The following is a 27606-nucleotide window of genomic DNA, read 5'->3' as shown; positions in this document are numbered from 1 at the left end:
GCATTATTTGGATAAATATTTTTAGAAGGAAATTTTTAATACTATGTGTGATTTCTTCATAAAAATTACTTACAAAAAGTATTTTTCACTTTTTCCGATGCTTGTCTCTCAAAAAATAGCTTAGCTAGCAATATATGACTTCTTGGTTAATAGAAAATAAACTTTCTTTTCTTACAATTATCTTCTCTTCTTAAAAATACAAGACAATTTTAAAAAATAGCTCATTATGAGTAAGCAAAATTTAACTTAAATCAAGTCGAATATTATTATATCAATAATAAATTTTAATTTATTTTAAAAAATAAAATATTGATATTTATTTATATTTGATAGGGTTGTAGTTTGTTCTCTTTACAATTTAGTCCTTTGCAATTTTTTGGTCATTAATTAGTATCATAACACTCTTAAATGGTTGTCGTACTATAGCACTCCTGAATGGTTGTAGTATTATAGCCTCGAGTGAGTAGTTGGTTAGACTTTTTATTTGCATGTTTGTAGCTAGAATTCACTTAATCGCCGACTTCTTTGGGATCGATCCTCAAAGCACTCTTATACCCTGCTATACAATTTATATTACAACTGATTTGTCACACTTGCTGTAACAGCCTGAATTCGATCCTAATTGGAATAGTGGTTTCGAAACCACAAATCCGAGTTAGAAAAATTTTTAAATATTATTTTCTGTGTTTATAATTTGTGAATTAATATGTGTGAAAATTTCATGATTTAATTTTACTGTTTGTGTGCTTAATTTGATAAAATGACTAAATCGCATAAAGTGTAAAAGTTCTATTTTACAAGCTAAAGGTGTCTAAAAGCTATAGAATATTAATTGGAGGTCCCTAGTGTGCAATTAGGCCTTGTTTAGGGTGGTGGCCGGCCATAGGGACCAAGAAAAGATTTGGTCAATTGGTTAGGTAAAAATTTGGTGACTAAATTGATTTTTATCATAAAATAAAGAAAACAGTGATATCATCTTTTCTTCTCCACCTTCACCACCGAAAATTAGCAGCAAAATAGGGGTTTGAGAGCTCAAAAATTTCAGCAAGCTTTTCTCCTTACAAATCAATAATTAAAGAAATCGGACTTGGATCGGGGGAAAACAAAAGTCGTCGATTAATCGTTCCATTCCAGTTTATCGTTGTCCGAGGTAAGTTTATAAGCAAATAGATGATATAAATTCTAAATAAATATTAGTTATATATATGCTGAAATGAAAACATGCAAATATATATCTAGCTGAATGTGTTTAAGTTCGGGTAACAGAAATAGACGTGGATGTGATTTACTGATATTTAGCACTGAGTGTGCGAGTATGGAATAGCTATGGCTATACGAATGGCACTAAGTGTGCGAAATTCAAATGACGATGTTGAATAACGAGCACTAAGTGTGCGAAACAAAAATGACGATGTCGAATAACGAGCACTAAGTGTGCGATACCAAGATCAATTTGGTTAAATAAAAGAGAGCACTACTTGTGCAACGTCATTATTAGCTTCGACAAATTATTTAGCATAAATTGTGCGAATCCAATGAATGATGAATGTGACATATAAGTACATGATATTACAAGTATGTAATAGTTAAATAATATATGATATCAAGGTAAGTTGGTTATTTCATTTGTGATACAAATTAGATGATGCAAATGAAAGTATGTGTGTGTGTATTAAAGACTATCTTTGGCCAAATGGTAAGGGTATGTGATATCAAAATTATGATTTTTTTATGCTTATATATATATATATATATGAATATGAATTGAATAATTCGGTTATGTGATTCTGAACTATTAATAACATTGAATTATTTATTTGCTTATGACTTACTAAGCTTTGATAGCTTACCGTGCATATGTGTTTGCCTCGGTTTTATAGATTTTGGAAGTTAGTTGCGGGATCGGAGATCTTCAACGAAATCAATCACACTATCGCCCGTTATCGGTATCTATAAAAGTTAAACTTAAACTTATGGCATGTATAGTCTATACTACTTTTTGGAATAAATTTTGAATGATGCATATATATATATAATGAGCCATGCGAAAATGGCTTGTTTATTTTGATACGTATGGTTTCATGCTTGATTAAATAACATGGTTAATTGTTTGGATTGTGTTTCGAAAAAGGTTGAAATAGGGAAGTAAAGTTATTTGATAATGATTAGCTATTGAGATGGCTAATTAATAATATGTTTAGTGTTATGTATGCCTGAGTGTTAGTTAATACAAAGAAATTATGAGACTAAAAAAAATTTGCAATGGAATAGTTTTTTTTTCTTGGACAGCAGCAGTGATGTGATTTTGAAAATTTCACCGAGGATATTAGAAATGGAATTAGAGAGTGAATGAGGTATATAATTAATATTATCAAGTCTATTTTCATATAAAATAAACGGTATAGGCAAATGAATTTTATATTATGAGATATTTGAATTTTAGTGAGATAGGGTCAGAATGATTTTGGAATCCTCTGTCCTGACTTTAGAAAATTATTAAAAATTATATAGAAATAATTATGAGTTATAATTTATATTTCTTTATTCCTTGGTGAATCTATTTTCAGTAGAAACAAGCGAAAGCACCATATGAAATCTGCACAATGAGATAATTAATTTTTAGTGACGAGAGTTCATAATTGTTGAATAGTGAAACAGGGGAGACTTTAACTAATAAACTGTACCAATTGGCCAACCCAAAAATTCTAAAAATTTTATGATAATAAGATATATGAGTCTAGTTTTAGGAAAAATTTATGGATTTAAATTTCGAGTTTCGTAACTCGATTTATAATTAATTTAGTGACTGTTGCGCAGTCAGATAGTTTTATTGTGAACAGTGAAATAAATTATTTTTAATTTGTTTAAGTATTTGGAAAATTTTTAATGTTCCCGGTTTGGACCCGAACTGTTTTCATTGCATGTTTTAGTGTCTTGATGATCCTTTTTAGGGACATATTGATTGAACGTGAGTGAATTAATTTTTAAAGGAAAATTTTTATGCTCCGATTTAGTAAGGTAAGTTAGGTAACGCTTCGTGCTCGATTCCAGCAACGATCTCGGGTAAGGGGTGTTACAATTTTACCAAATAATTTTTTTGTTATTACAAGTTAAATAATATTCATTTATCAAAACATGTCATGACGTCCCTTGGATGGGCCTCCGAAGCCCAAAACATACATTGGGACCAAACCAAGATTAAATCGAAACCATAAGAAATTTTTCGCAAAATCCCATTTTTTTTTTTGGAACTCAATATAACCCCTTTATAAATATCTAATCTTCCCTGCAATTTTAAACCGAGACCAATCCAACACAACCAATCCATTTCAACATATTTTCAAGATAGATTTAACATATTCATAAGATAACCTCATCACATACCAAAACCAAAATTTTTTAGCCATACGAATGGCTAACCTTACATTCATTTCACATTAATATTTACTTTATTAGCTTATACATGCCATTGATTTCCAAAATAAAGTTTCTTTATATACCGAGATCTTGAGGTTGATAGTGTGATGCGTCTCTGACCGAATCCGACCTCTGAGCTCTTAACACTACAAAACAGGGGAAAAAGAAACAGGGTAAGCACTTTGTGCTTAGTAAGCTCATGTAACAAGAATTATACTTACCTAATATTTTCAATACAATGCAATAAACATTCATACACTCATTCAATACATTATTCCCCTATCATGCACAAACTCAACATTCAAATTAGTCCAATAATTTCCATGTATCAATAATATATACCATGATTGATGAACTCATCAATACCATGATTTCCATTCTCTTGTTATTTTTCCATATAATTTATCCCGTTGAACTACTTGGAATTTCGATGGATTTTCAGGGGTACACTTTAGTGTACAAATTCGGGTCCGTCAATTAATATTTATGTGCGTACATTTCCATTTCAGAGAGCACACTCCCGCGAACCTCATCCTTACAGCGGGATTACCAGTCCAGGCTAAATCCCCTATAATATAAACTCATAGAGTATTGTCGGGATTACTAGTCCAGGCTAAATCCCCTGCAATGACAATTACTCTAATGAGCTTGAATCTGAATTACCAGTCCAGGCTAAATTCAGACCCTAATTCGGATTAGATTACCCGTCCGGGCTAAATCCATTTTTCACATATTCTTCGGGAGGGCTATATCAGAATAGGATCACCCGTCCGGGCTAGATCTTTTTTACCGTCAATTCCTTTTTAGAGATCCATCGAATTTTCCTTCCATTCAACCGGGATTTCTTTCCCTTTTTATCAAATATATCAATGTTTCATCAATTTTCATACAATGAACATTCAAATCATGTTCACATCAATAACAAACATTTCAAGCATTTAAGAATATAATTCAAGTTACACGAACTTACCTCGATACTTGTTCGTAAACAAAAATCTACTAATCCCGAACTTTTTCTTTTCCTCGATCTAGCTTTGTATTTGAATTTTCTGGATCTAAATAAATAAATTTAATCATTAATCTAATACATTTCATGTTCATATGTAACATTCTCTATAATTCCATTATTATTTATAGTGCATTCAAAGCTGTCTCACTGAGTCATAGTCACTAAATTATTTATATCTTGAGCTAGGGAACTCTAAATTAAGATCCGCTAATTTTCCCTGAAACTAGACTCATATATATTCTTACCATAAAATTTTAAAATTTTTTTGTTCAGCCAATAAGTACAGTTTATTCTTTAAAGTTTCCCATGTTTCACTGTTAGACATTTCCGACCCCTCTTCACTAAAAATTAATTATCTCATTGTACAGAATTCAAATGATGCTCTTGTTTGTTTATTTTTGAAAATAGACTCATTAATGATTTTAAACATATAAATTTAATCCCTAATTATTTTTCTCCAATTTTTGATGATTTTTCAAATTAAGAACAGGGGAACCCGAATTCATTCTGACCTTGTCTCACAAAATTTATTATATCTCATGATTTACAATTTCATTGCTTACACCTTTTCTTTTTAAGAAACTAGACTCAATAAGCTTTAATTTCATATTTTATTCATGCTCTAATTAGATCTCTAAAATTTTTGGTGATTTTTCAAAGTTAGACTGCTGCTGCTGTCCAAAACTGTTTTAGTGCATGATGTTAATTACCATTTTTCCCCTAAGCTTTCAATAAATCCTAATTTCATCCCTTCTCAATTAACCTCTCAATTGATATGATTTTTTCTCAATTAACACTTTATTCTAGCACTTTAAACTACTTTATAACCTTTGGAAATCAGAATTTTAGCACTAGACTTTAATTCCAAATTTTTTCACAATTAGGTCCTACAAATCAATTTCTATTGAAATTACCTAATAAAATCATATCATAAACAAATTAAAGCTTCAATTTCATGCTATTTCATCATAAAATTACAGCACTCAACCATAGTGACTTTCAATTTCATCCAAAAAATCAAAAACTAATGAATTTAGTAATAGGACCTAGTTGTAAAAGTCTTAGAAACACAAAAATTACAAGAACAAGGCAAGGATTAACTCACTTGGTGCAAAAATTATGAATTACCAGCTTGAATAAACCCCTAGGAAGCTTTTTTCTGATGATAATGAAGAAAATATGAAGAGAATTGTAGATATTCCAATTTGGTCCCATTTTTGTGTTAATAAAAATTGTTATTTTCCCATTTTACCCTCATTTCACTAATTCTCCTGATTTTTCTCAGCTTATGCGGCCCAAAATATCTTCTTTTGGCTTATTTACAATTTATGTCCCTCCTCATTTAACAATTGAGATATTTAATCCTTCTAGTAACTTTTACACCTTTTTCAATTTAGTTCTTTTTACTTAATTGACTACCCAAACATTAAAATTTTCTAACGAAATTTTAATACCATATTACTAACATTTCATAAATATTTATAAAAATATTTTTGACTCGGTTTTACGAGATCGAGGTCTCGATACCTTGTTTTTACTCAATTTCTTCAATAATTTCTTTTTCTAACTAACCACTAAATCGGTAAAATTCTTCTATCTATATTTTCATACGATTTCCTATCATATCAATATTTATACAAAAATATTAAAATAAATTTATCTTTAAATCGGATTTTTGGTTACGAAACCACTGTTCCGATAACCTTGAATTTAGGCCATTACAAGTATCATAACACTCTTAAATGGTTGTCGTACTATAGCACTCCTGAATGGTTGTAGTATTATAGCCTCGAGTGAGTAGTTTGTTAGACTTTTTATTTGCATGTTTGTAGCTAGAATTCACTTAATCGCTAACTTCTTTGGGTTCGATCCTCGAAGCACTCTTATACCCTGTTATACAATTTATATTACAACTTACTTGTCACACTTGCAGATATTGTACGTAATTGTTTGGATTTAAATATTGTTTTAGTGTTGATTCTCGCTCAATCACGGTGCTTGCGCCTGTCGAGGGTTGGCGAGGTGGTCACAAGACAATGGTTGTTCCTAAACAAGGGTTATTCTAAATTACTCCAAACATGAGTAATTCTCAACATAATTGTTCCGTGGTGATGCTTTTCTTGGAGGAACTTGTTTTGAATCATGATTCTTCTTCAAAAAATATAATTATTCTAAATAGAAGTTGTTCAAAACAATTGTTCCAAATATTGCTATTCTTAAAACACAATTATTTTAAACAATTTGTTCTGAACCTTAGTTGTTTCCAATAAGAGTTGCTCCTAACTAAAAGCTACACTAGATGGCAACTATTCTAAACTAAAGCCTTGTTTTGAGAATAGTTGTTTTAGATATAGTTATTTTTAATAATGATTGTTTTGAACAACAATTATGCTAAACAAGAATTGTTTTTTCGAAAGAGAAAAATCAAGTGAAGCTACGCTACCACTTGTTCTAGGTTAACTTTTTTATTGTCCTCAGAATCACAATTTCCTAAAACATAATTTTATTTATCTCAAGGAGAGATAAAATATTAATAACCAAAACTAAACATCTACGCCTACTATTGAAGGAAGAACAAAAGACTTTTTTTTCCTAATAGTTCAATTTTTATAGTTTTACTAGACTTTTAAGACATTTTACCCCGATACAAACCTAGATTATATATATATATTGGGATAAATATTAAAATTATCGTTAACTTTGACCAAATGTACAATATTATACATGAACTTTGATTTTGTGTAATTTTATACATAAAATTTTGATTCGATTCAATTTTCACAAATCATTAAAAACATCATCGAATTAGCATTATTTTTATGTTGATATATTGCATACACAAACAAATATAACTATTTGTTTTCATTTCTTTAATTATGTACAATTGAATCAAAATTAAAATTTCAAGTATATATAAACGCAATTCAAGTTTCATATATATAATTGTACCAAATCAAAATTGTATCAAATTGCACATTACAACAAAGTTAATGTATAAATTTGATATTTATCCTTTTTAAAGAATTCTTTTCTATTCCACATTAAAATTTAATTGTAGTAAAAATTTGATTAAGTTTGAAATTCATTATATTTGTTATTATTGTTTGAAAACAATGTATCATCATCAATGTTGAATGTAATAGCAATGTATATTACATTCTCAAATAACAGCATAAACTTAAACTTTGTAAATAACATTATTAAAAGAAATACTCGTAATCCTTGAATATAAATCATAAAACGATACGAAAAATACTAAAAAAAAAATTTCATCTATTGCACCCAATAAATGGGAGTAGAATGCAATAAGATTCCTTTCCGGGTGGCATTTCTTTTCACAACTTTTGAGTTAAAAAAAGCATGCTAGCTTTAAAGTATGGGTTGGTTTGATTTCAGTAGGAAAAGAAAAAAACAGGTAACCCCTTTGGTCGACTTTACCACATGTGAAACAATGGCCACTTGGGCAGGGCGTGTGGACGGCGGAGGAAGGGACAGTTTCTAACTTTTAACCCAACCAATGCTTCCATTGGCATTTGGCATTACCAAATATCCTTCCTCCTTCCACTTTTAATGTCTAACCAACTATAACACGACATTAATACACTAACAACATGTCTCAAATCTTTATTCCCATTTACCCAAATTCCTTGAAAAAACAAACATTTCAAACAAAGAATTAGTACTTTTAAAACAGGTTGATTTGCATCATTGAATTCGCCATCAATTTATGTACATCATCCAATTTTTACTATAAATATGGTTCACCATATTATTCTGTCAACTATGACAGTTTTTAATAGTAAAAATTGATGAAATTTTTTATCTAACATACAAGAATAAATTTACCCTTTTTTTAATAAGAGAGGTAAAATACAATCTAACTCCTAGTATAGGGGCCTCTACGGCACCTTTACTAACTTTGGAATTAATTGTGAGATATCCTTACTGTTTTTAGAACGGGCCTAATCAGTTAATCGAATTGATTGGACCAAAAATCAGTTAAGGTATTGATCTGAAATAAGAAGTTGATCCCGATGATCTGAACCTGAACAATTAATTTTGATTATAATCAAGAGATTGTATTAGGAGTATATAACAAAATTAGGGAAGAGTTTAATAGTGAAAATGTTGATAATATTAATTTAAGATGAGGACGTGTATGTAAATATATGGAATAGCTTTTATAAAGCATTTACGCGTAAGATGTTAGTTCTCCTTTATACATTACTTCAAGTGGGACATTGCAATTTGACTTTCTCTTTTCTTTTGAGTTTTTAATACTACAATAAATAATTTATTTTATATAATCTTATTGTGTTAATAGTCAGTCAACAAATGGATAATAACCTCACTTGTTACTTATTTTAATTATATTTGAAAAATTTTGTTACACCTGTAATTAATTAAGAAAGGTTTAATTCCGCATTATCCTTAATACTCTTTCAATTTTTCAAATTTAATCCTAAATTCATTTGATAATACTTTAAAGGGTAAACTATAAAAGTAGTCACTTTTATTTTCCTTACATTACATTTTAGTCACTTATGCTATTGTTTTGTTACGAAGTGGTCACTCTGTCGTCAAGCTCCGTTACCTCCCTAACGACAATCCTACGTGGCAGTCCAAATTAGTTTTAAATGCCAACTTTGATGTCCAATTGGGACAAGATAGGTTTTTAATTAATTAAAACTTTTAAATTAATTACACCTTGAACTGGAAAAGAAAAATCGTTTGTCTCCTTTTTCTTTTGGTTTTGTTTTCCATTTTGTCTGAAAAACTATTCTCATCCCAGTTGGACATCCAAGTTGGCATTTAAAACCCATTTGGACTGCCACGTAGGATTTCTGTTATGAAAGTAACGGAGCTTAACGGAAAAATGACTACTTCATAACAAAACAATAACGTGAGTGACTAAAACGTAACATGTCAATCATAAGTGACTAAAATGTAATCTGAGGCAAACAAAAGTGACTATTTTGTAGTTTACCCTACTTTAAATGGGATTCTATTAAGTTTCATGTGTTTCACTTTAATATTGATTCAAAAATTTAATTCTAATTGGATACATAGAAGGACTAAATTTTAAAATTCTGAAAAGTACAGGGAGTAAGTTCATAGGTAGACCATTTGACAGGCTAATAATCTACAAAGGGTATATACTTATCCCCTGTTTGGCAGTGGTAAAAAAGAAACGCGGAAGAATGAGAAAAGATGGGGCAGAGACAAATGAAGTGCCAAACAAGGAAAAGTGGAAAACCAGACTAAAACAGCAAAGTCAAACACAAAGAAGTCTGGTTTTATTGGCAGCACCAAAAAGAAATTATTACATCCATAATCCTAAAACATATTCAACCAAATTAAATCAAATTCTTAGATAAAATAAAAACTTTTTTTAATACTAATTAAAAAATTTCTTTACTTTAATATCTCAGAAAACTATTTGGTGTCATAGAAGAAGAAGAAGAAGGAGAAGACTCCTTAAACATGTAATCATATATCCAAAAGCTTGATTCCATCTTGCCAAGCTTTTTTCATTTATAATATTATAAAGGTAGTATTATTTTTACCCTTTCACAAAAAAAGCTTCAAAAATGTTCCCCTCTTGAGTCCACCCACCCTCTCTCTCTCGCTTTTTTTTTTCCCCTTCCTTTTTTTTGTTTATTCAATTGCTTGTGCAAACTAATAAAAGCTCCTTATAACAAGAAGAAGAGGAAGAAGAAGAGCTACAAACAAGTGGAAGAAGAAAAGAAGGAAAAAAAAAAAAACAGAGCTTTTTTAGATGATACAAGCAGCTTCACCTAGAAGCAGAAGAAGCAAGGCCATATTTTGGCCTTTGAATTGATCTTTTTCACGGTGATTCTTTAATACCCAGAGTTTGTTTTTTTGCTTCTGTTTTTTGTGGCTTTCAGGGTTTTAGAGTTTAGGGTTGTGGTTTGAAGGGGGTTTTCCTTTAATGATAGATATATTTTTTGGGGTTTTTGATGCTTCAGAGTTTGAGTTTGGAAAAAGAGGTGACCGAGAATTTGATGCTGAAGAGAAATTAGTGAAGTCAAATTAGAGGTTTTGTAGAATTTTGTTTTCTATGGATCGACTGTGCTGCTTTAGTTCATCTCAGGTAAACCATATTTCTGTTTTTAAGAGTTTTCATGATGATCCCATGTTTTTTTTTTTTTTGGTAAATAAAACTTAAATTAATTGTGACCAAGCTTTTAGTTGTTTATGGATCTTGGTTGTGTGGTTAGTTTTTAGGTTTCCTTGCTTGATTTCAATAGGTTTCTTGTGTGTGCTAATTAGGAGTTTATGAATTTGTGTTCATACCAAGTTTCTACTATAATTCTGCTTATTATGAAGATTTGGTTATTCATGTTAGATTTGAGTCATCAATATGTTTTTTCTCCGTAAGATAATATTACTGAAGGTTTTGAAAACTGGATTAGTATGAGGTTGCTTTTATGCAATGTGGCTATGTGTGGTTCACAATGAGATTTATTGTTCTCATTTTGTCATTTTAGCTTGGAGAAGGGCGTCCGTATTCGAGTTCTGGTAAGGGGAAAAGCTATGAGGGTGTGATAAAGTTTGGTTTCAGCCTAGTAAAAGGGAAAGCTAATCATCCTATGGAGGATTATCATGTGGCAAAGTTCATGCAGATTCAACAGCACGAATTAGGGCTTTTTGCTATCTACGATGGTCATTTGGGAGATACTATACCATCCTATCTACAGAAGCATTTATTTGCCAATATCCTAAAGGAGGTCGGATGTGCCATATCGTTTTCAAATAGTTTGCTTTTATTATTTTTAAGACATCACATGCTTACATTTTCTCACTTATTATAGGAAGAGTTTTGGGTTGACCCCTCTAGAGCCATCTCCAAAGCTTATGAGAAAACAGATCAGGCAATTCTTTCACAAAGCTCAGACTTGGGTCGTGGTGGATCCACTGCTGTAACTGCAATATTGATAAATGGAATAAAACTATGGGTGGCAAATGTAGGAGATTCACGTGCTGTTCTTTCTAGAGGGGGTCAAGCAATACAGATGACAACAGATCATGAACCCAATACTGAACGAGGCAGCATTGAGAACAGAGGTGGATTCGTCTCAAATATGCCAGGTCTTCTACTGCTTCCAGTTTTTAGAAGTTAATTCTTTGAGCTCGTTCACATCTACTCATATATGTTACTAACTCAACGAATGTTTTTGGTCATATCTGCTGAGTGTTTTTAAGTGGTCTTGCAGCTTCTAATACTTAATACTTGTATTTAGCTCTTAGCCTCTTTGCAATCATAGGAAGAGATCATCTCTGTCAGCTTTTCTAACCTTGTAGTAAACCATAAAGTGTTTTGTCTTTCCTTTTTCACATATAAATCACTGGTGAAGTTCTGCACTCTGTTTTATGTTTCTGTTTCTTGTTGTGTCTTTATGTTGGTTATGAAGTACAAATGCATCAGTCATGTTAAAGCCACTAAAAGTTTGAAATGCCCTGTTCCATTGCATTCAGAATCTAGGTATTGCCAACCAAAAAGGAAACTGCCAATCGCCATTATGTTGTATATGTTTTATCATTTTGATTCTTGTTTGTTGGCCCTGTATGGTGAAGATACTAAGAAAGAAATCGATGCCTGAAAACTTTAGGTTTCTACTATTGAGTGGTACTAAGGTCTTGGTTCTAATTTGGTTGATTTATATCCATCATATTCCTTGCGTAAAGTACAACCCTGCATTTCTAATTTGCTAATATGATTTGTTAAATTTGCTATTTGTGCATGCTATCAGGAGATGTTCCTAGAGTTAATGGACAACTGGCAGTTTCACGTGCTTTCGGTGACAAGAGTCTTAAATCGCATCTACGATCAGATCCCGACATTCAATGGACCGACATAGATAACGATACAGATATTTTAATTCTTGCAAGTGATGGTCTTTGGAAGGTAAAAACATTTTACCTTGATGTCTCCTTATTGAGCTGGAAATAGTTTTATAGGATTTATTTTTCCTTTTGCATATGCTTAATCCAGGTGATGAGTAATCAAGAGGCCGTTGATATTGCAAAAAAGTTTAAAGACCCACAGAAGGCTTCGAAACAACTAATTGCAGAAGCGGTTAAAAGAGACAGTAAAGATGACATATCTTGTGTTGTCGTTAGATTTAGAGGATAGAACTGTTTAGATGAGATTTGCAGTATACACCTGAAATAAGAGTTTGTTTACACGGTCAATTTGTGAATCAAACCAACATGAAAATACATACCAAGCACTACGGGGATTAAGGGTTGCACTTCACAAAAAGAACAAAATATAGGATTATCACCCCATGTAAATTCGTTTTTATCGATTAGGTTCAGATGTTTGATATTGTTTGATTTCTTTATGAAGGTGATTAGGAATTGAATGTATATTGTTATGTGGTGTATAGATGAAGTTGGCTTTGATCGTGACCAGAGGAATTTCCATGACCAGAGGAATTTCCATACTGTGGTTCAATGTAGTTACCATGAAACACCCCGATTGGGAAATCGATCTCGAGATATTTTGTCAAGTTTGGCTCTTAGTATTACCTGAATTAAGGTCTTTTTATCTGCAATGTTGGTTCCTTTGCTTCAATTCTACCTTCAGCCGGTTATTCAAGGCATTCATTATTGAATTCAATGGTTATTATCTTCACTAGGGGTAAGGATAATTATAGGAAGGAATTGGACATAACTACATTTATTGGTAGACCCATTGAATTTGCAAAAAAATTGCCTTCATTTCCATGATAGGAGGGGTAAAACTCATGAAGCAACGGTAATAAAAATAATAATAGTCATAATTGGAGTGGCAAAGTTATTGAACATCTCAAATTTTGTGTCAAAAAAAAGAAAGTTGTTTAGTACTCTCTCGGTCAATTTTTCAGATTTCATAAACATGTTCTTAGAGTGTAACGTATGTTCTAAACAAGATTAGAAGGCTGAGATGTAGGGGTTTGGGGGTTGGTAATTGGTTGGTTAACCTTGAGCTGACACCAATAGGGCCAAGATTTGGTAATGTAGGGGAAATGTTATACCACTTATTCCTTAGCTAATCTTATATATAGTTTGCCAAATTCTTTGTTTTTAATGATTGATATATTTTACGTAAACCAAAATAAAATAATAATAATAATAAAATAATGAGTTAAATTCTTCAATTTTTAATATTTAGGTAAAGAGAATTGTTGACACAAAATTTGAGTTATCGGACTAACATTTTGTCTATTACATTATACATAGAGAGAATATTACTTTAATAATAATTTTATCATTTTTTCATTATTTTGGTCAAGTTTGCCTTTAAGCTATAGCAATTAATTTTTTTCCTTTTGTCACTTTGATGGAAAAAGGGGTCTTGCTTCTCTTCCCTAGTCTTAGTTTATTGTTTGAGAAAATAGATGAAATTAATTTAAAAGAAAAACACATTCATTTATCGGTAAAAGAAAATGTTATAAACCCTTAACCTTTATGTAGTAAATTTTTTTTTTACGAAGACAATATAAGAAAATGTACTTTTAAAGTAATTTTACATGATGAGAAGCACCTTGGTTGGGTATAGCAGGTGTAGCAGAGATAAAATTGGGCTTGACCTCAAAATGATTGTGAGATTGCGGTCGGCAAACATTAGTTGTCTGACCTAATTTGTTTGCATACTTGATAGCAGACGAGATTAAGTGGGGCGGCTACTGTATTTGCATAGATGGTGCGGGGAGTCCCATGCAAGTTTGGTGGTGGGAGCTACGACGACAAACGTCGGATCACAAAAGGCATGATTGCATGCTGTATTAATTGGTCTCGACAAAAACAGACAACATAATCAAGATTCTCAATTTGTTGATCTCCATCCGTAGAAGTATGTGATGGAGCAAGAGAAAATCCATCAAGTCATGCATACAGAGGCAAAGCCAGATTGTTGATAAAAGGGTCGGAATATTTATATAAAATTTCACCCAGCCCGCATCAATTTGATGAGAGAAGTTTTGTTTTAGCAACAATTGGCTAAAGAGTAACTACAATATTGGATTTGGAACTTGCCTCTCCCTTAGATACCATGGGTTTGAGATCTAAGTAAGGATTTCCTGAAGACTTCGTTCTGGATGCATAAATAAACCAACTCCCACACTCTAGGAAGCAGCATTAAAAAGAAAAACTGGACCTTCATGCTATGGCCCAAATTCCAAGCAAAGGCTCAAGCACAACTGGGTGATTGAAGTGAAAGCAAAGAATCACACATCGCTAAAAGACAACACAAAAACTGAAAACACAATAAGAGAAAAAAAAACATATTCAATCGTGTTTAAACATAAGAGAAAGCAGGGTCACAGTCTGCAAACATTTTGGCCATCAAATTGGATACAAGCCATAGGTCACAAATCTGGGTATTACTACGAGTTGAAAGTAAGGCACTCTAACAGCAAACTCTTTCCTACCTCGACAAACCAGTCTTTAGAACAATGCTCTTCCATCGAATTAACTCTGCAAAGATAGGAACAAACAAAATTTAGTAAGCCAAAGAAAGAAGTTTTATTTGTTGAAAGCAAAAGGAAAGAATAAGTACAGCTCAAATTTTAACTTTTTCTCACCTCTGCCTGAGGCTCATCTACTTTCGATTGCTCACCTAGAATATCGTTTGCAAAAAGGAAAGTATCAGTGGTAGTTGACAATAGAAGTTGCTAATTCCAGAAGGCATAAATATATAAAATTCAACGAGATAAACCTATATTCGCTTACTAAATCACAGATAAATACACATGCAAAGCATTTACCTCCTTCCTCCGGCAGATCTGAGGTCCACAAGGTGAGATTATCCCTGAGAAGCTGCATAATTAGGGTGCTATCCTTGTAAGATTCTTCATTAAGGCTATCAAGCTCAGCAATAGCCTCATCAAAAGCTTGTTTAGCCAGATGGCAAGCCCTGCTCAAACCATTGTATCACATTAGATATAAACAAGCTGCTAAAGTGGAACTTACATCAGTAACTTCGAGAAACAATGGCTATCACGTAACTGTTCCTCAAATTAGCAGTAAATGAACCATTGCCATCATTGTCCACAATGAAGAGAAAATTTTCAAAGATATCACATGTATGAGCGTGTGTATATATAGCACTCTAACCTCTCAGCAGAATTTAATATCTCATAGTAGAAAACAGAGAAGTTTAAAGCCAGGCCAAGTCTAATTGGGTGAGTTGGAGGCAAATCTGAATTTGCAGTGGTGGTGGCAGCCTACAGTAAAAACAATAACAAACACCGATATCAAAATAGACGGTTTGATGAAGGGTAAGAAGAGAGAAAAAACAAGAAGGAAAACTGGGGTGGTAAGTTGCACACACCTCGTAAGCCTTAAGTGACTGGTCAGCAGCTTCTTTACGATCATCTCCTGCTTTAAATTCTGCCAAATAACGAAAATAATCTCCTTTCCTGTTAACAATAAAAGGGAAGGAATAAGGACATAATCACAACTATTGCCTATAAAAACATACTGGCAAGATAATCCTCACATCTTGTAATAGAAAACAGTTGATTCCCCTGTCGAGGAAGATGGAATGAGATGCTTATCAATGACGGATAGTATATCATCACAGATCTTTGAAAGCTCATCTTCAACCCTCTGCCGATACTCCTTTATCCTCTTCACATTTTGTTCATTACCCTTAGCTTCCTCCTTCTGTTCAATTGAAGACAGTATCCGCCATGATGCCCTTCTTGCTCCAATCACATTCTTATACCCCACAGATAACAGATTCCTCTCTTCCACAGTCAGTTCAACATCCAACTTGGCAACATTCTTCATGGCCTCGACCATTTCTGCATTAAAAAGGGTTTTAACAACACAAACCAGATTTCAAATGAGCTAAAATTTCAACAAAACATAAGACGAGTACCACAGATGTAAACGAGTATGATTCAACAGCAGCGTCTAAGCACAGCCCAAGCATAAACTTTCACACGAAAGTAAAATCATACATTTTTGTTAGTCCAAATCCAACTTTTTTGCTCCTAAATAAGCTAATCTTGTTATCTTTACTATCCATCTACAGCCTAAAAACATAACCATTTTTCAGTATATCATCAAATCAAAATTAAAGCTCTTCTTGTCCCCAAGAATACAGATCTTTAAGCTAAAAAACAAAATAAATGAAAAAAAAAAGTGCGCCTTCATGCATTGGAAACAAAATATCAAATTTCATTAACAAACAGGTAGATCACCTAAAATAAAGTAAAATCAAAAGGTAATACAAGAACAAAAGATTTATTATGAATATTTAAGCATTAAAAAAAAGATTTACCGTCATATCGTTCAGCTTGCTCAGCAAGCCTTGCCAAGTAAACTTGTTGCTCTCTTTCCATGTTCGTCGCTACTTTTTCTCTATTGTCTCTCTTCGTTCTTTTAGGTTTTGCGGATTTTGGGAGAGAAGATGAGGGTAAGGAAGGTAAATAAAACTGCCTTTTGGGGATGAATCTGACCGTTGGATGTGGTTTGATGGGGGGAATTAAATCGACGGTTCAGATTGAGTTCTCTGGTGAGGACTTCGAAAAAACCAAAAAACACGACTTGGAAAAGTAGAAATGTTTGGTGAGGGGGTGAGGGTGGTGTAATACTAAAATAAGAGCGGGTGCATGTGATGAAGCTTGGACCGTTGGATTGGCGATTGATGAGGATGTTGACTGGGACGACGACCAATGACTTTTTATAACTTCTAGGCATAATTAATAAATGTTCGTTTGAATACAAAACTGTAAACATTTTTACCCCTTTTTTTTTTCTTTTACTCTGAAAAATGCAAAATAATAATTTAATTATTTTTAGATTAACTACAAAATTAGCTCCTAAATTATACCATCTTTCACTTAGGTATCTAATTTTCCTATGCCTAATAGCATCTAACCCCAAAAAAATTGGATAAAAAGAAATAATTTGAGTGTAATTTGGTGTAATATCAATCTCGGTATTGAGATTAATCATGATATCTTCTTATTTAATGATAAATGAGTTATAGTAATCAATGAATAACTTCCAATCACCCATATCTCTTCTGGTTGTAAGTCGAGTGTGAGAGTAGTTTGACAATTAACCATTACTAGTCAAACAATCCCAAAAACTCTTAGAATTTAATTCATCAATAATTTTATGAATTAAAAGACTTGACTCTAATAAACAAACCAAACTGTGGAGTTTATTTAAATTAAATAATCCCCGTAATGATTAAGTACAAAAACAAATATTTATCTCGAAATAATCCCCAAATTATCAACTTGATACACATTTATCCAAAATAAGTACGAACTACCCCACTCATATATTCATTACCCAAAACTTGCCAAAATTATCAACTTAACTCATCCTCCATAATTAACAACCAAATTAAGCAAAGAGGTATGATTAAAATAATAGTTCTACAACCATTTCCTTGACAATAAATACAACAGCTTGCAAATCTAGTTAAACACACAAATCCTTTAGCTACAACATAGTTAAACTTCTTAAAGTCGACATTGTACCAAATTTGTCAAGACACCATAATTATACAAAATTCAAAATCATGAACAAACTTTATGTTCATAAATAGAAGTTATTATGACACGCAAATTACCATATTATTTGGTCCAACATCAATAAATGCTCATATCTTACGATACCATCTTTCCAGTAACATGTATGGTCATGATTGAACCACATATTAAAATGTCAGTTGTTAGCACCAATATAAGAATGTATAATATGTTATAACATATACTTGTAATTTTACTTTCTAGCAAGAGAGAAATTGAGATTCTTTAAAGGTATAAGCGAAGTCCACCGAACTCTCATAATTATAAAATCACAAGGAAACCATTTACTTCCTTGTTTCTCATTTTATACGCCTTGCATTGTGTCTTGCATAGCCAAAATTGCAAGCTCCAACTATATGTTCTAATCAATTTTAAATTAGATAACAATAGGAGATACATGGCTTTGAATTGAGTTGTCAGACTTTTTTGGCCTCAGCATACCTCCAATTATCCAAATGATGTAAGTTCTAACATGATGTTGAATATCTTTCAGTGTTGGATTCTCTAGAAGATGCTCGAAACGACTTTTTAATCATGTTAACTTAATTTGAAGCCCATTGAAATCAAACTTATGGTCGGTATATGTTTTGAATGCTGCAACAAAGACCCCAACCGAATTGAAATAAAAAAATTCTCATTACTAAACGCTCGTCCGTTAGAAAGTCCTTTAATAATGCTACATCTTCTAGCATTATTGTCATTTCATCGCATGGGAGATGAAACATATGAGTCTTCATTATTCAATCAAGGCGTAGATGAATGAGGGCGTGGAAGTAAAATTGTCAATTTGGCTAGCGTGATAGAAACCGACATCTCTTGATAGATGAATGGTTCTGTCGTCAAGTGCATCATTCTCCATATTACTATGACATTGAGCCATTAGAGAATACTTCATTGTTGTATTTTAAGCAACATGTCCTTTCGATCTTAAGGGACAACCATTATAGTATGCTTCAAAGTTTGGATTTAAAAACTCTTGAGCATGTATGATATGAAAGAATGTAGAGGAGGAAGGGTTCGAGTTTTCTATAAGAAAAAAATAACAAATGGGATGAGTTATTTATAATACCTCCACACTCATGAGTGGCAAGGTCAATTTAAATTATTATTCTCCTCTTCAAAAAAAGACTGGTTGCAGGTTACAATTAGATTCTCTTGAAATTTTTACAAAGACCTCAACTAGAGATGACAATTTGAATTGCAGATTAGAATTTTTGTAGATATTCGATCTATTTTTTTGTGGATTTGAATATTACATGTTTAGATTATATTTTATTTCAAAATTTAAAATTATTATCAGTTGCTGATTCAAAAAATGCAAATATCCATTACTCAAATCCACATTACTTATACAAATAATGGATGTAAATTGATTCAAATATCCAAACTCATTAGATAAAATGTGCATATATTTTATATATATAGTCAATCTCTATAACAACCACCGCTATAACATTGTTTCACTATAATAATCAAGTTTCTAGTAGAACCGACTTTTTATGTTTTATTTAAACCCTCTATAACAACTTTTAACTTATAATAACAACAATTATAATTATGAAGTACATTCTTCATTAAATTAGTTCTTTGCAACAACACTTTGTCTTAAATTTTAAGTAAAATTATAGTTATTTCATATAAATAAGCCTATTAATTATAATTTATTAAATTAAAATATTATTTTAATAAAATGTTTAAATTTCAAACAAAAATATTAGTAATCAAATTTTATTAAATAAAAAATATTCAATGAGTAGAATTAAAGGACATCAATTCAATAAATCATTAAATTCCTAATCAAATATTCTACTATGAATTTGAAACATCATAAACTATAAATTGATTACTTGAATTTGATAACTAATACCGATTAATTGAACTTGTTATATTTATAAACTTCATAACTAATAATGTGAAAGAATGTAAAATAAAATATACATAAAAGTAATACAATCACCGCTATATGTTTTAAATTTTGTTGATCGATTTCCACTTTACTTTTTTTAATATAATCTTACTTTCTTTATTTGATCAAAATTCACGATATTATTTTTATTTTAAGTTTACAACAATTACATTTCTATAACAACATATTGTATATATGAAAGAGTTTTAGTTTATTTGAATTCAGATTTTTGTAGATATAGAAATCAAAAATGATTGAATTTTTTGAATTAGGTTTTAAAAAAATTTAGATAGTAATACTCGAATAAACTACGAATAATAAATGGATTCAAATTATTATAAAAATATATGGATATTCGACATGCTGCCACTCCTAATCTTGATACCCAAAGATATAGAGGTCTCTTTAAATATTATCCAAAGTTGTTTTAAAATATATAAGCGGATATAATTTAAATTTAAATATTTTACAAAGAGTTCGAGGTTTTATTAATCATTTCATAATTATTACATTGATTCCAGTGGGATCAGAAAATTAGATAGTACAATACTTAACTAAATTTAACACTGATTGATGTTAAGATAACTTAAAATAATTAACTAAATTTAACACTGATTGATGTTAAGATAATCTAAAATAATATATTTGAATTTTGTCCAATTTCTTTTTGGATTTTGCCCAAATCTTCATCTATTGTGCATAGATCAAACAAGGCAGCGCTCGCGATGGTGTTGGTCAGTTCACCTTATTTAGGACGGAACAAGGAGCCGACTGTTTTGGTGGCCAGATAATGGAGGAAGAGAGGAGAAGCAGTCCCTCTGCTGTTTCCTTGTCTTATTTTATATATAGGGCTTGTTAATGATACCTTATATATTTAGGTTGTCATATGGGAATATGACTAACGGATTCCTTGATGAGACTTGATAAAATTTTATATGTATAACAATTACTTCTCAAGTCGAAGGAGAGGTTATAAGTGGTCGTATTTAAGATAAAAATATGAGCGAAGCCTCTATTTTGTATGTTAATTTTTTTTTTTGGGAAGCGAGTGCCAATTGTCAAATTACATATATTTAATACTGTTGAAAGTATACAAATATAATTATCGAGCAATATGCAGTTTGGGGTACTTTTTTGTAACTTTGTAAATTTTAACTAAGTGATTTAAGCCTTAGCAATGAATCTACTATTAGACATGGTGAACAATTTCGTCTCGAGGTGTAAAAGAAATAATATATGAATGATGAATAAATCTTATCATCTCACAAGGACCTTGGCCCTAAAAAAAATCATATAGTCCTCTTATAAATAAAAAAACTATAATTGATATATATAGTGAAATTATACCTTACCCCAAAATGAAAAGTTTTCAATTACACTTTAACCCTTAAAATTAAAATAAAAATTGTTTAATCCATTCAAAAATAATGAAATTATAAATTAAAATATAATAAAAATTATAATTAAATTTCAATCCGGATAGATTTTACTTTGTAGTGATTAGTATTGTACATGTTATTATTCTATCTATATTAACTTTGAAATTTTGGGATATATTGGACTCTGCCTTATCTTTGTTTTGTTGTATATTTTGTCAACCATATACCTATCAGGCTGACATGTTTCAAGTGAAATTATGTATAGCTCAAGTGTCATTATCTATTCAGGTTTCTAAAATAGCGGCTCTTGATAAACTATGGGGTTAATTAGTTGTTTTTCTAATACAATTTCTTGTGCAGAAAGTATTTGGCATCGTTTGAAGCAAATGGGGTTTCAGTCACTGTGCATGAATGCAGTTTGCTAAAAAGCTTTTCCACTTCATTGACAATAGCAAACCTGTATGTAGTTATATGTCCCTGTGCGTACTTCCAGTTCCAGAAAATCCGCGATTCTTTTTCTAGTTTTAGGGAAATATAGCTATCTGTACACGACCAAGATACCAGCCAGTTCCATAGACTCTGCATTCTGCTGCCCTTGTCCACCATGGATATTTGTTGACAGGTGACCTGTAATGGAACCATGAACTTTCTATAAAGCATTTTCATAATTGCTCGACTTTTCTGTGTCACTTGCAATGCAAACTAAAGGTTACATTATTATCATTGATGGTACTTACCTCTGGAAAATTCTTCTGTTCACAGATCATGAAGAACAATATTCCCCATGGGGGCATATTCCATGCTAGCCCATCACTCAGTGAAGCTCAGTTCCTTTGTTTGAATTCTTATGCTTTAGGTAGATAAGGGTTTCTATGTATTGCCTGAAAACATTTTGTACTTCAAATAATAATATGCCATATGAAAAAGTCTACTTTGGAATGCAAATATGCTTTTAATGGAGACAAAGGCTACACCAATAGTTGATACATTGCAGTTCTCAGTCTGGTTCTACTCTGTGACCTATTCACAAGCTGCGGTGCCGCTTATTGCAAAAGATGTAATCTAAAATCATATTAACAAATGAAATTTAACAGCTACTGAGCCAAGATACAATAACATGATTCAAAGATTTAAACAAAACACCAAAGTTGGTGTTTGAGAAAATATGAAACAAAAAAAAAGCTCCTGCTTTCAAGAGGCCCCAGGCAAACTTTTTCAGGGAAAACAAATACCTATCCATACCAGCTAATGAGTCAGCGGCATCCAGTTACCGGCACAGCACGGCTTGTGTTGGCGTCACCGATTGAAACAGTTGCAAGGGATTTAGAGGCCCATGCTCTAGCATTCATTGCACCTTGCAAATTGCTTCTCTTGCAAGGTTCCTTCAGGGAATTAAACAACTGAATTGCTCGTTTTAGATAGGCCAAAGGATGTTCCAACAAACTCCCCAACTTCAAATTTCGAATAAGCAATCTCCAGGTGAAATGAGCAAATACAAGCAATGTTGGATACAATAGGTAAAGCGACCTAAGCAGCACAAAAGTGGTAGCCAGCGCTAAATAGGTCTCTTGTCTTAGTAAATTTTCAGGAGATCTTGCCCATGGGAATGGGCAACTTTCTGGCTCAGTGCTATTATGCTTCTCATGATTTGACAAATGTCCAATTTTGTTAATTGATGCTTTATCCAGAGACTTCTTCCTAATGCCTAGAACCATGTAACATACTCATCAGAAAATTAAAATCGGGCACTAATAATCAAGAAGAAGAAAAAAGAAACACAATAAATTAAATGGTAAAGCAAACAGGTAATGCAAGTTTCTCATAGCCTGCAGATATAGAATATTAATAAAAAAAAAACATCATATGAAAGCATCACAAACAATTATTACTTGGTGGGGAAATTGTTGCATTGTTTTATTGGCAACCAATGTGGGGGAGAGAAGGGGAGAAGTTGAAAATTCATTAGCGCCCGTGCAGAGAACCAAAAACAACTTCAGGCAATGTCTGAACTTTGGCTTGTGGGATTCACAGATAATAGTATAGGTAATAGGATAATACACAATTGATGAGTTAGTTGTCTTCATTGAACTTATTTTACCTAATTTCCTGTCATCCTATCCAAGTAGGATCACGCAATCTTATGAATAGAAGTAGGACTACAATAGTCCCATGCGATAACACTATGGGGGATGAGATGGGTACATTCTAGATTTTACATGCACCAAAAATAAGAAGAACTGAATACAGTTTACAGTTCAAAAATGTCTTCTCACTTCTATCCTAGAAAATTCATGGTCTTATGTACTGAAAACAACCAAATGCAGGATGAATTGAGCATCAGACAAGTCAAACACCAAACTTCAAGAAATAACATAAAAAGAACGAAAATGAAGAGTGATAAACAAAATAAAAGTATGCCATATTGCCATTAGACAAAAACATAAGGATAAAAGTATCTCTATTCAGACTTCTAAATGAATCAATTCAACATAACATATGGAAATTCAATTATTCAAAAGTTGCAGAACAAAGGCCTTACCAGTGACATCACAATAGAATGCACCTAGAGATTCAAAAGTCCGGTTTCCAAGATAGCGCACGTGCATTGTAGAATTTAAAAGGAAAAGAGTAGGAAACCCATGAACTCCATACTTGGAGAGTATGCTGAAGAATCACAAGCACCACTATTTAGTTTAACAAGATATAATGATATATATATACACACGCAATCATAACAAGTAAATAGCAAATGACAAATATTTGTTCACAAACCTTGGCCTGACAGCTGATTCTTCGATGGCAAAATGGGGGATGGAAGGATAGGAGGAAGAAAGGATAGAGAAGGTCGGTCTAAAAGACCTGGAAAACGGGCACCAAGATGCATAGAAAAGCACTGCTACGTAATCATGACTGTTCTTGTGGACCATGTTAAGCACCTTTTGCAACGAAACCTCATCTCCCTTCGCAGTGACAAAGAGCAAGTGATTAGTAATTGTACAAACAAAAAGCATAATACTAGGAATTCAATGCAATCCTAATATTGACATTTCAGAAATGTTAGTACCATTAGACCAAATGCAAGATAAATAAATAAATAAAACCTTGATGAAATTTAATGGTAGGCATAGCTCCATTTCCAGTAGATCATTACTTATCTAAACAATTTATATCCAAATGCAGAATATGGACGAATAAAATTTTAAAAAAGAAATCAATCAACTTATTTACAGCTCATAATTATAGGGAATTTCCTGAAAACCTACCAGAAACGTTGAGATTGTAGGTTTCTAAAGCGAAGTTTACTCCTAAAAGCAGCCAAAATGAAAAACCCTAAATCCGTTCCGAATAACAATATCTTGAAGGCATATTTATCAGCTTATAGCTTCAAATTAAAAAAAAAACAATATTTTCTAAGCCTAGAACAAAATAGACACAATACAGCATCAAATCAGCCAATAAAAATAATAAATATTCCCCTGAAAAGAAAAGATATATAAAATTGAACAAATTATGCCAAGGTACCTCGGTAACACCAACGAAATCGATAGATTCAGTGAAATCAGAGTTAATGGGACAGTAGGAGTCTCGGAAGTCAAAGATCGCGTCGGAAATTGATTCCTTGAGACAAAATGGAACCCTAACGGGACCGGAGACGGCGCATGGTAGCATCATCCACCACAAAAGCAAAATTAGGGTCCCCGTTTGCCATGCCTCCTTACCCATCAACGACCGGCAACGGATTACTGATTCACACAATAAAAAAAGAAGAAGAAAGGATCGCCAATTATTTTTATAAAATAAATACCCTATAAAGGGATTTCCAAAATTGAAACTGCAAAGGAGAAAATAGGGATTAAAAACGGTTGCATTTTAACAGATGAGATGAATTATCATGGTAACAACAACAACAACAACAATAATAATAAAATAAAATTAAGATGGTATATTATTTTTTTTTAAAATGGAGCAAATAAAAAAATACCAGTAGTATTTTATTTTCTTTAATTAGTAAAATCTTATGTTTGGAAAATATGAGGAAAAAAAAGAGAGAAGGGAAACAGCAAAGCTCAGACACAGAGAAAAGATGGAAAGGATGAAAAGATGATGATTCAATGATTTGTTGCGCCACGATGGTGTTTTCTTTTTCTATTTTTTTTCCCGGATTTGATATTTTCAATTGGGAGGTTAATATATATTAAAAGTATCTGTTCTTTTATAAATTTAAAATTTAGTCCATATATTTTTTAATTTCAAAATTTAGGTTCAACAGTTTGATAAGCTCGTTTTGTTCATTACAAAGTTATTTTTTAGTTATATTGCTATCGAGTGAAATTTTTTATTTCAAAATGTCATACCAATAAATTTAATAGTGTTAACATTTAGACTTGGATTTTGAAATTTGAAAAGTAGAGGAATAAATTCCTAAAAAAAAAGTACAGGATTAAATTTTAGATTTATGATTAGTATAGGGACCTATGGTATATTTTAACCTAATTGATCTTTTTTGGTTAAAATGTGCTATTAGTCCCTATACTTTTACAAAGTTTGAGATTTAATCCATATTTCAAAGCTAAAATCAAGTCCTCCCACTTTTTCAAATCCAATCATTATCGTTGTTGGTAGCTTCCGTTAGATTTTGTCAACTTAATATGTTTATTGTCTGTCAATCATATACTATGTCATATGAAGATAGTCTAATTAATATACCAAGTTGATAAATTTTGACAAAAGCTTATTAATAATGTTGATGGTTGAATTGAGATTTTAAATTATAAAAAGTATGAGGATTTAATTTTTAATTTTTAAATTATCAAAGTACAAGGATTAACAGCATATTTTAACCTTTTCTCTTTTACTGTATTGACTCTTTAGTAGTGCAGGTATCTTTACTCTTTTTGTCTTAACCATGTGTTCTTATCCTTTGAATTTTTTAAGTTTTTTTTTCTTGTTTTTCGTTGTTGGTATTAGAGGTGCTCATGGGCCGGGCGGCCCGGCCCGGCCCGATGGCCCGTCCGAAATATAGGAGGGTTTGGGTAAAAATATAGGCCCGAAATATGGGCTTGGGCAAAAAAATGAGGCCCGATTAAAAACGGGCAGACCTCGGCACAACTTTTTGGCCGGGCCCGCCCGGCCCGAATATAATAAATATTTTATTATTTATTATTTTTTTAATTTTAAAATACTTTTAAAATACTTTTTTTTTAATTTTTTAAATTTTAAAACTTTTTTAAAATACTTTTTTAAGTTTTTTTAAGTTTTTTTAATTTTAAAATATTTTTAAAATACTTTTTTTAATTTTTGTTTTAATTTTCAAAATAAATTTTTGGTATTTATTTAAAAAACGGGCCGGGCCGGGCCCGAGTTTATGAATTTTTTCCCGGGCCGGGCCTGGACAAAATTCTAGGCCCATATTTCTGGCCGGGCCTAGGATCCGGGCCGAAAATTTTTCCTGGGCCCGGCCCGGCGCATGAGCACCTCTAGTTGGTATGTTAGGCAAATCATTAATTGGTATTATTTTTTAAAAAATATGTAATATTTTAATGAGATTCTTTAAACTAATATAATTTCCACCCACCTTTCACTTTGGTTAATTATTTATTTATTAAATGTAAAATTTAAAATTACAGTTTGTTTAAAGCTTTTGTTATCTTCAGTATATTTGAAATTTAATTTCCGCACTCTTATTTTTAAGAATGAATTTAGTTTTTCTATTTTCAATTTAAATTTTAAGTCCATTTATTAATACAATGCGTTGATGTGTCATTTTGAAAAATAAAATAAAATTGATATCCGGTAACAAAAATAATATTGTAATGAATCGAACTTTATAAAGAATTTTAACAATTCTTAAAAGTTTATATCATCATTTTAATTAGGATGAAGTATTTAGACTAACTAATGACATTATAAAAGTCGATGTATCAAATTATGTTAAAATTAAAGTATATAGATTAAATCTCAAATTAAAAAAATAAAAATTAAATTGAAATTTAATCATTTTATAATCTAAAAAGTAGAAAGTTTAAAATTGAAATTTACCCATAATATTTTAATATTTATTTATATAAATAAAAGCATATATTGTCTTGACTTTATTATCATAAGTTTTAATTGTTTTAAGTCAAACCTTTTTTTTATGGTAAGTCTATTATTCGTAAATTTGAGATTTAATATTTATATTTAATTTGGTATAATATGGGTTTTTTATTGCTATAATATTATTGATTATTAAAAACAATTTACATTGTAACACTTCTTGCCCGACCCAGTCATCGAGTCTGAGTTACGGAATGCTACGAGCGTTACTCGAGCAATTACCGACGAAAATATAGA

The 27606-nt window shown here is 31.5% G+C and overlaps 4 protein-coding genes across 7 annotated transcripts; 1 reads left to right on the top strand and 3 right to left on the bottom strand.

The window, feature by feature from the left end:
- Positions 1-9804: 9804 nt before the first annotated feature.
- On the top strand, positions 9805-12963 carry LOC105773903 (probable protein phosphatase 2C 9). Of its 2 annotated transcripts, XM_012596099.2 has the most exons (6): positions 9805-10279; positions 10417-10541; positions 10939-11178; positions 11263-11539; positions 12202-12356; positions 12444-12963. In XM_012596099.2, the coding sequence occupies exons 2-6, from the start codon at positions 10509-10511 to the stop codon at positions 12582-12584; spliced, it is 846 nt and encodes a 281-aa protein (XP_012451553.1). In that variant the 5' UTR covers positions 9805-10279; positions 10417-10508; the 3' UTR covers positions 12585-12963. The 2 variants fall into 2 exon arrangements, with proteins under 2 accessions (XP_012451553.1, XP_012451554.1); XM_012596100.2 differs by lacking the exon at positions 10417-10541 and having other exon boundaries at positions 9809-10279.
- A 1382-nt stretch (positions 12964-14345) lies between these two features.
- LOC105773547 (14-3-3 protein 7) lies at positions 14346-16983 on the bottom strand. Of its 3 annotated transcripts, none has more exons than XM_052632678.1 (8): positions 16725-16983; positions 15936-16242; positions 15768-15855; positions 15551-15660; positions 15202-15350; positions 15019-15053; positions 14866-14911; positions 14346-14690 (listed from the first exon to the last, which is right to left on the bottom strand). In XM_052632678.1, the coding sequence occupies exons 1-7, from the start codon at positions 16783-16785 to the stop codon at positions 14906-14908; spliced, it is 756 nt and encodes a 251-aa protein (XP_052488638.1). In that variant the 5' UTR covers positions 16786-16983; the 3' UTR covers positions 14346-14690; positions 14866-14905. The 3 variants fall into 3 exon arrangements, with proteins under 3 accessions (XP_052488638.1, XP_052488639.1, XP_012450990.1); XM_052632679.1 differs by having other exon boundaries at positions 14346-14634; XM_012595536.2 differs by having other exon boundaries at positions 14673-14911; positions 16725-16982.
- A 4467-nt stretch (positions 16984-21450) lies between these two features.
- On the bottom strand, positions 21451-22159 carry LOC128041907 (uncharacterized). The gene is made up of 2 exons (XM_052632694.1): positions 22011-22159; positions 21451-21900 (listed from the first exon to the last, which is right to left on the bottom strand). Exons 1-2 carry the CDS (start codon positions 22065-22067, stop codon positions 21613-21615), a joined length of 345 nt encoding a protein of 114 aa, XP_052488654.1. The 5' UTR covers positions 22068-22159; the 3' UTR covers positions 21451-21612.
- A 46-nt stretch (positions 22160-22205) lies between these two features.
- On the bottom strand, positions 22206-25428 carry LOC105773363 (5'-adenylylsulfate reductase-like 4). Its single transcript, XM_052632693.1, has 5 exons — positions 25256-25428; positions 24796-25016; positions 24046-24233; positions 23813-23937; positions 22206-22978 (listed from the first exon to the last, which is right to left on the bottom strand). The coding sequence occupies exons 2-5, from the start codon at positions 24994-24996 to the stop codon at positions 22527-22529; spliced, it is 966 nt and encodes a 321-aa protein (XP_052488653.1). The 5' UTR covers positions 24997-25016; positions 25256-25428; the 3' UTR covers positions 22206-22526.
- Between the last annotated feature and the right edge of the window lie 2178 nt (positions 25429-27606).

This window comes from Gossypium raimondii, chromosome 6, assembly GCF_025698545.1.
Source record: "Gossypium raimondii isolate GPD5lz chromosome 6, ASM2569854v1, whole genome shotgun sequence".
In the NCBI taxonomy this organism is placed as follows: Eukaryota; Viridiplantae; Streptophyta; class Magnoliopsida; order Malvales; family Malvaceae; genus Gossypium; species Gossypium raimondii.
This window is presented reverse-complemented; position numbering and strand designations above follow the sequence as displayed.

Excerpts from the sequence above, each read along its gene's own strand:
- LOC105773903 (XM_012596099.2), top strand. The coding sequence starts at position 10,509 with ATGGATCGACTGTGCTGCTTTAGTTCATCTCAG. Across the intron at positions 11,540-12,201 it reads ATTCGTCTCAAATATGCCAG|GAGATGTTCCTAGAGTTAAT; the intron begins GTCTTCTACTGC and ends GCATGCTATCAG. Across the intron at positions 12,357-12,443 it reads CAAGTGATGGTCTTTGGAAG|GTGATGAGTAATCAAGAGGC; the intron begins GTAAAAACATTT and ends TGCTTAATCCAG.
- LOC105773547 (XM_052632678.1), bottom strand. The coding sequence starts at position 16,785 with ATGGAAAGAGAGCAACAAGTTTACTTGGCAAGGCTTGCTGAGCAAGCT. Across the intron at positions 15,856-15,935 it reads ACTGTTTTCTATTACAAGAT|GAAAGGAGATTATTTTCGTT; the intron begins GTGAGGATTATC and ends TATTGTTAACAG. Across the intron at positions 15,661-15,767 it reads AGTCACTTAAGGCTTACGAG|GCTGCCACCACCACTGCAAA; the intron begins GTGTGTGCAACT and ends TTTTTACTGTAG.
- LOC105773363 (XM_052632693.1), bottom strand. The coding sequence starts at position 24,996 with ATGGGTAAGGAGGCATGGCAAACGGGGACCCTAATTTTGCTTTTGTGG. Across the intron at positions 24,234-24,795 it reads ATTTCGTTGGTGTTACCGAG|GGAGATGAGGTTTCGTTGCA; the intron begins GTACCTTGGCAT and ends GTCACTGCGAAG. Across the intron at positions 22,979-23,812 it reads ATTCTATTGTGATGTCACTG|GCATTAGGAAGAAGTCTCTG; the intron begins GTAAGGCCTTTG and ends ACATGGTTCTAG.
- LOC128041907 (XM_052632694.1), bottom strand. The coding sequence starts at position 22,067 with ATGCCCCCATGGGGAATATTGTTCTTCATGATCTGTGAACAGAAGAAT. Across the intron at positions 21,901-22,010 it reads AACAGAAGAATTTTCCAGAG|GTCACCTGTCAACAAATATC; the intron begins GTAAGTACCATC and ends GTTCCATTACAG.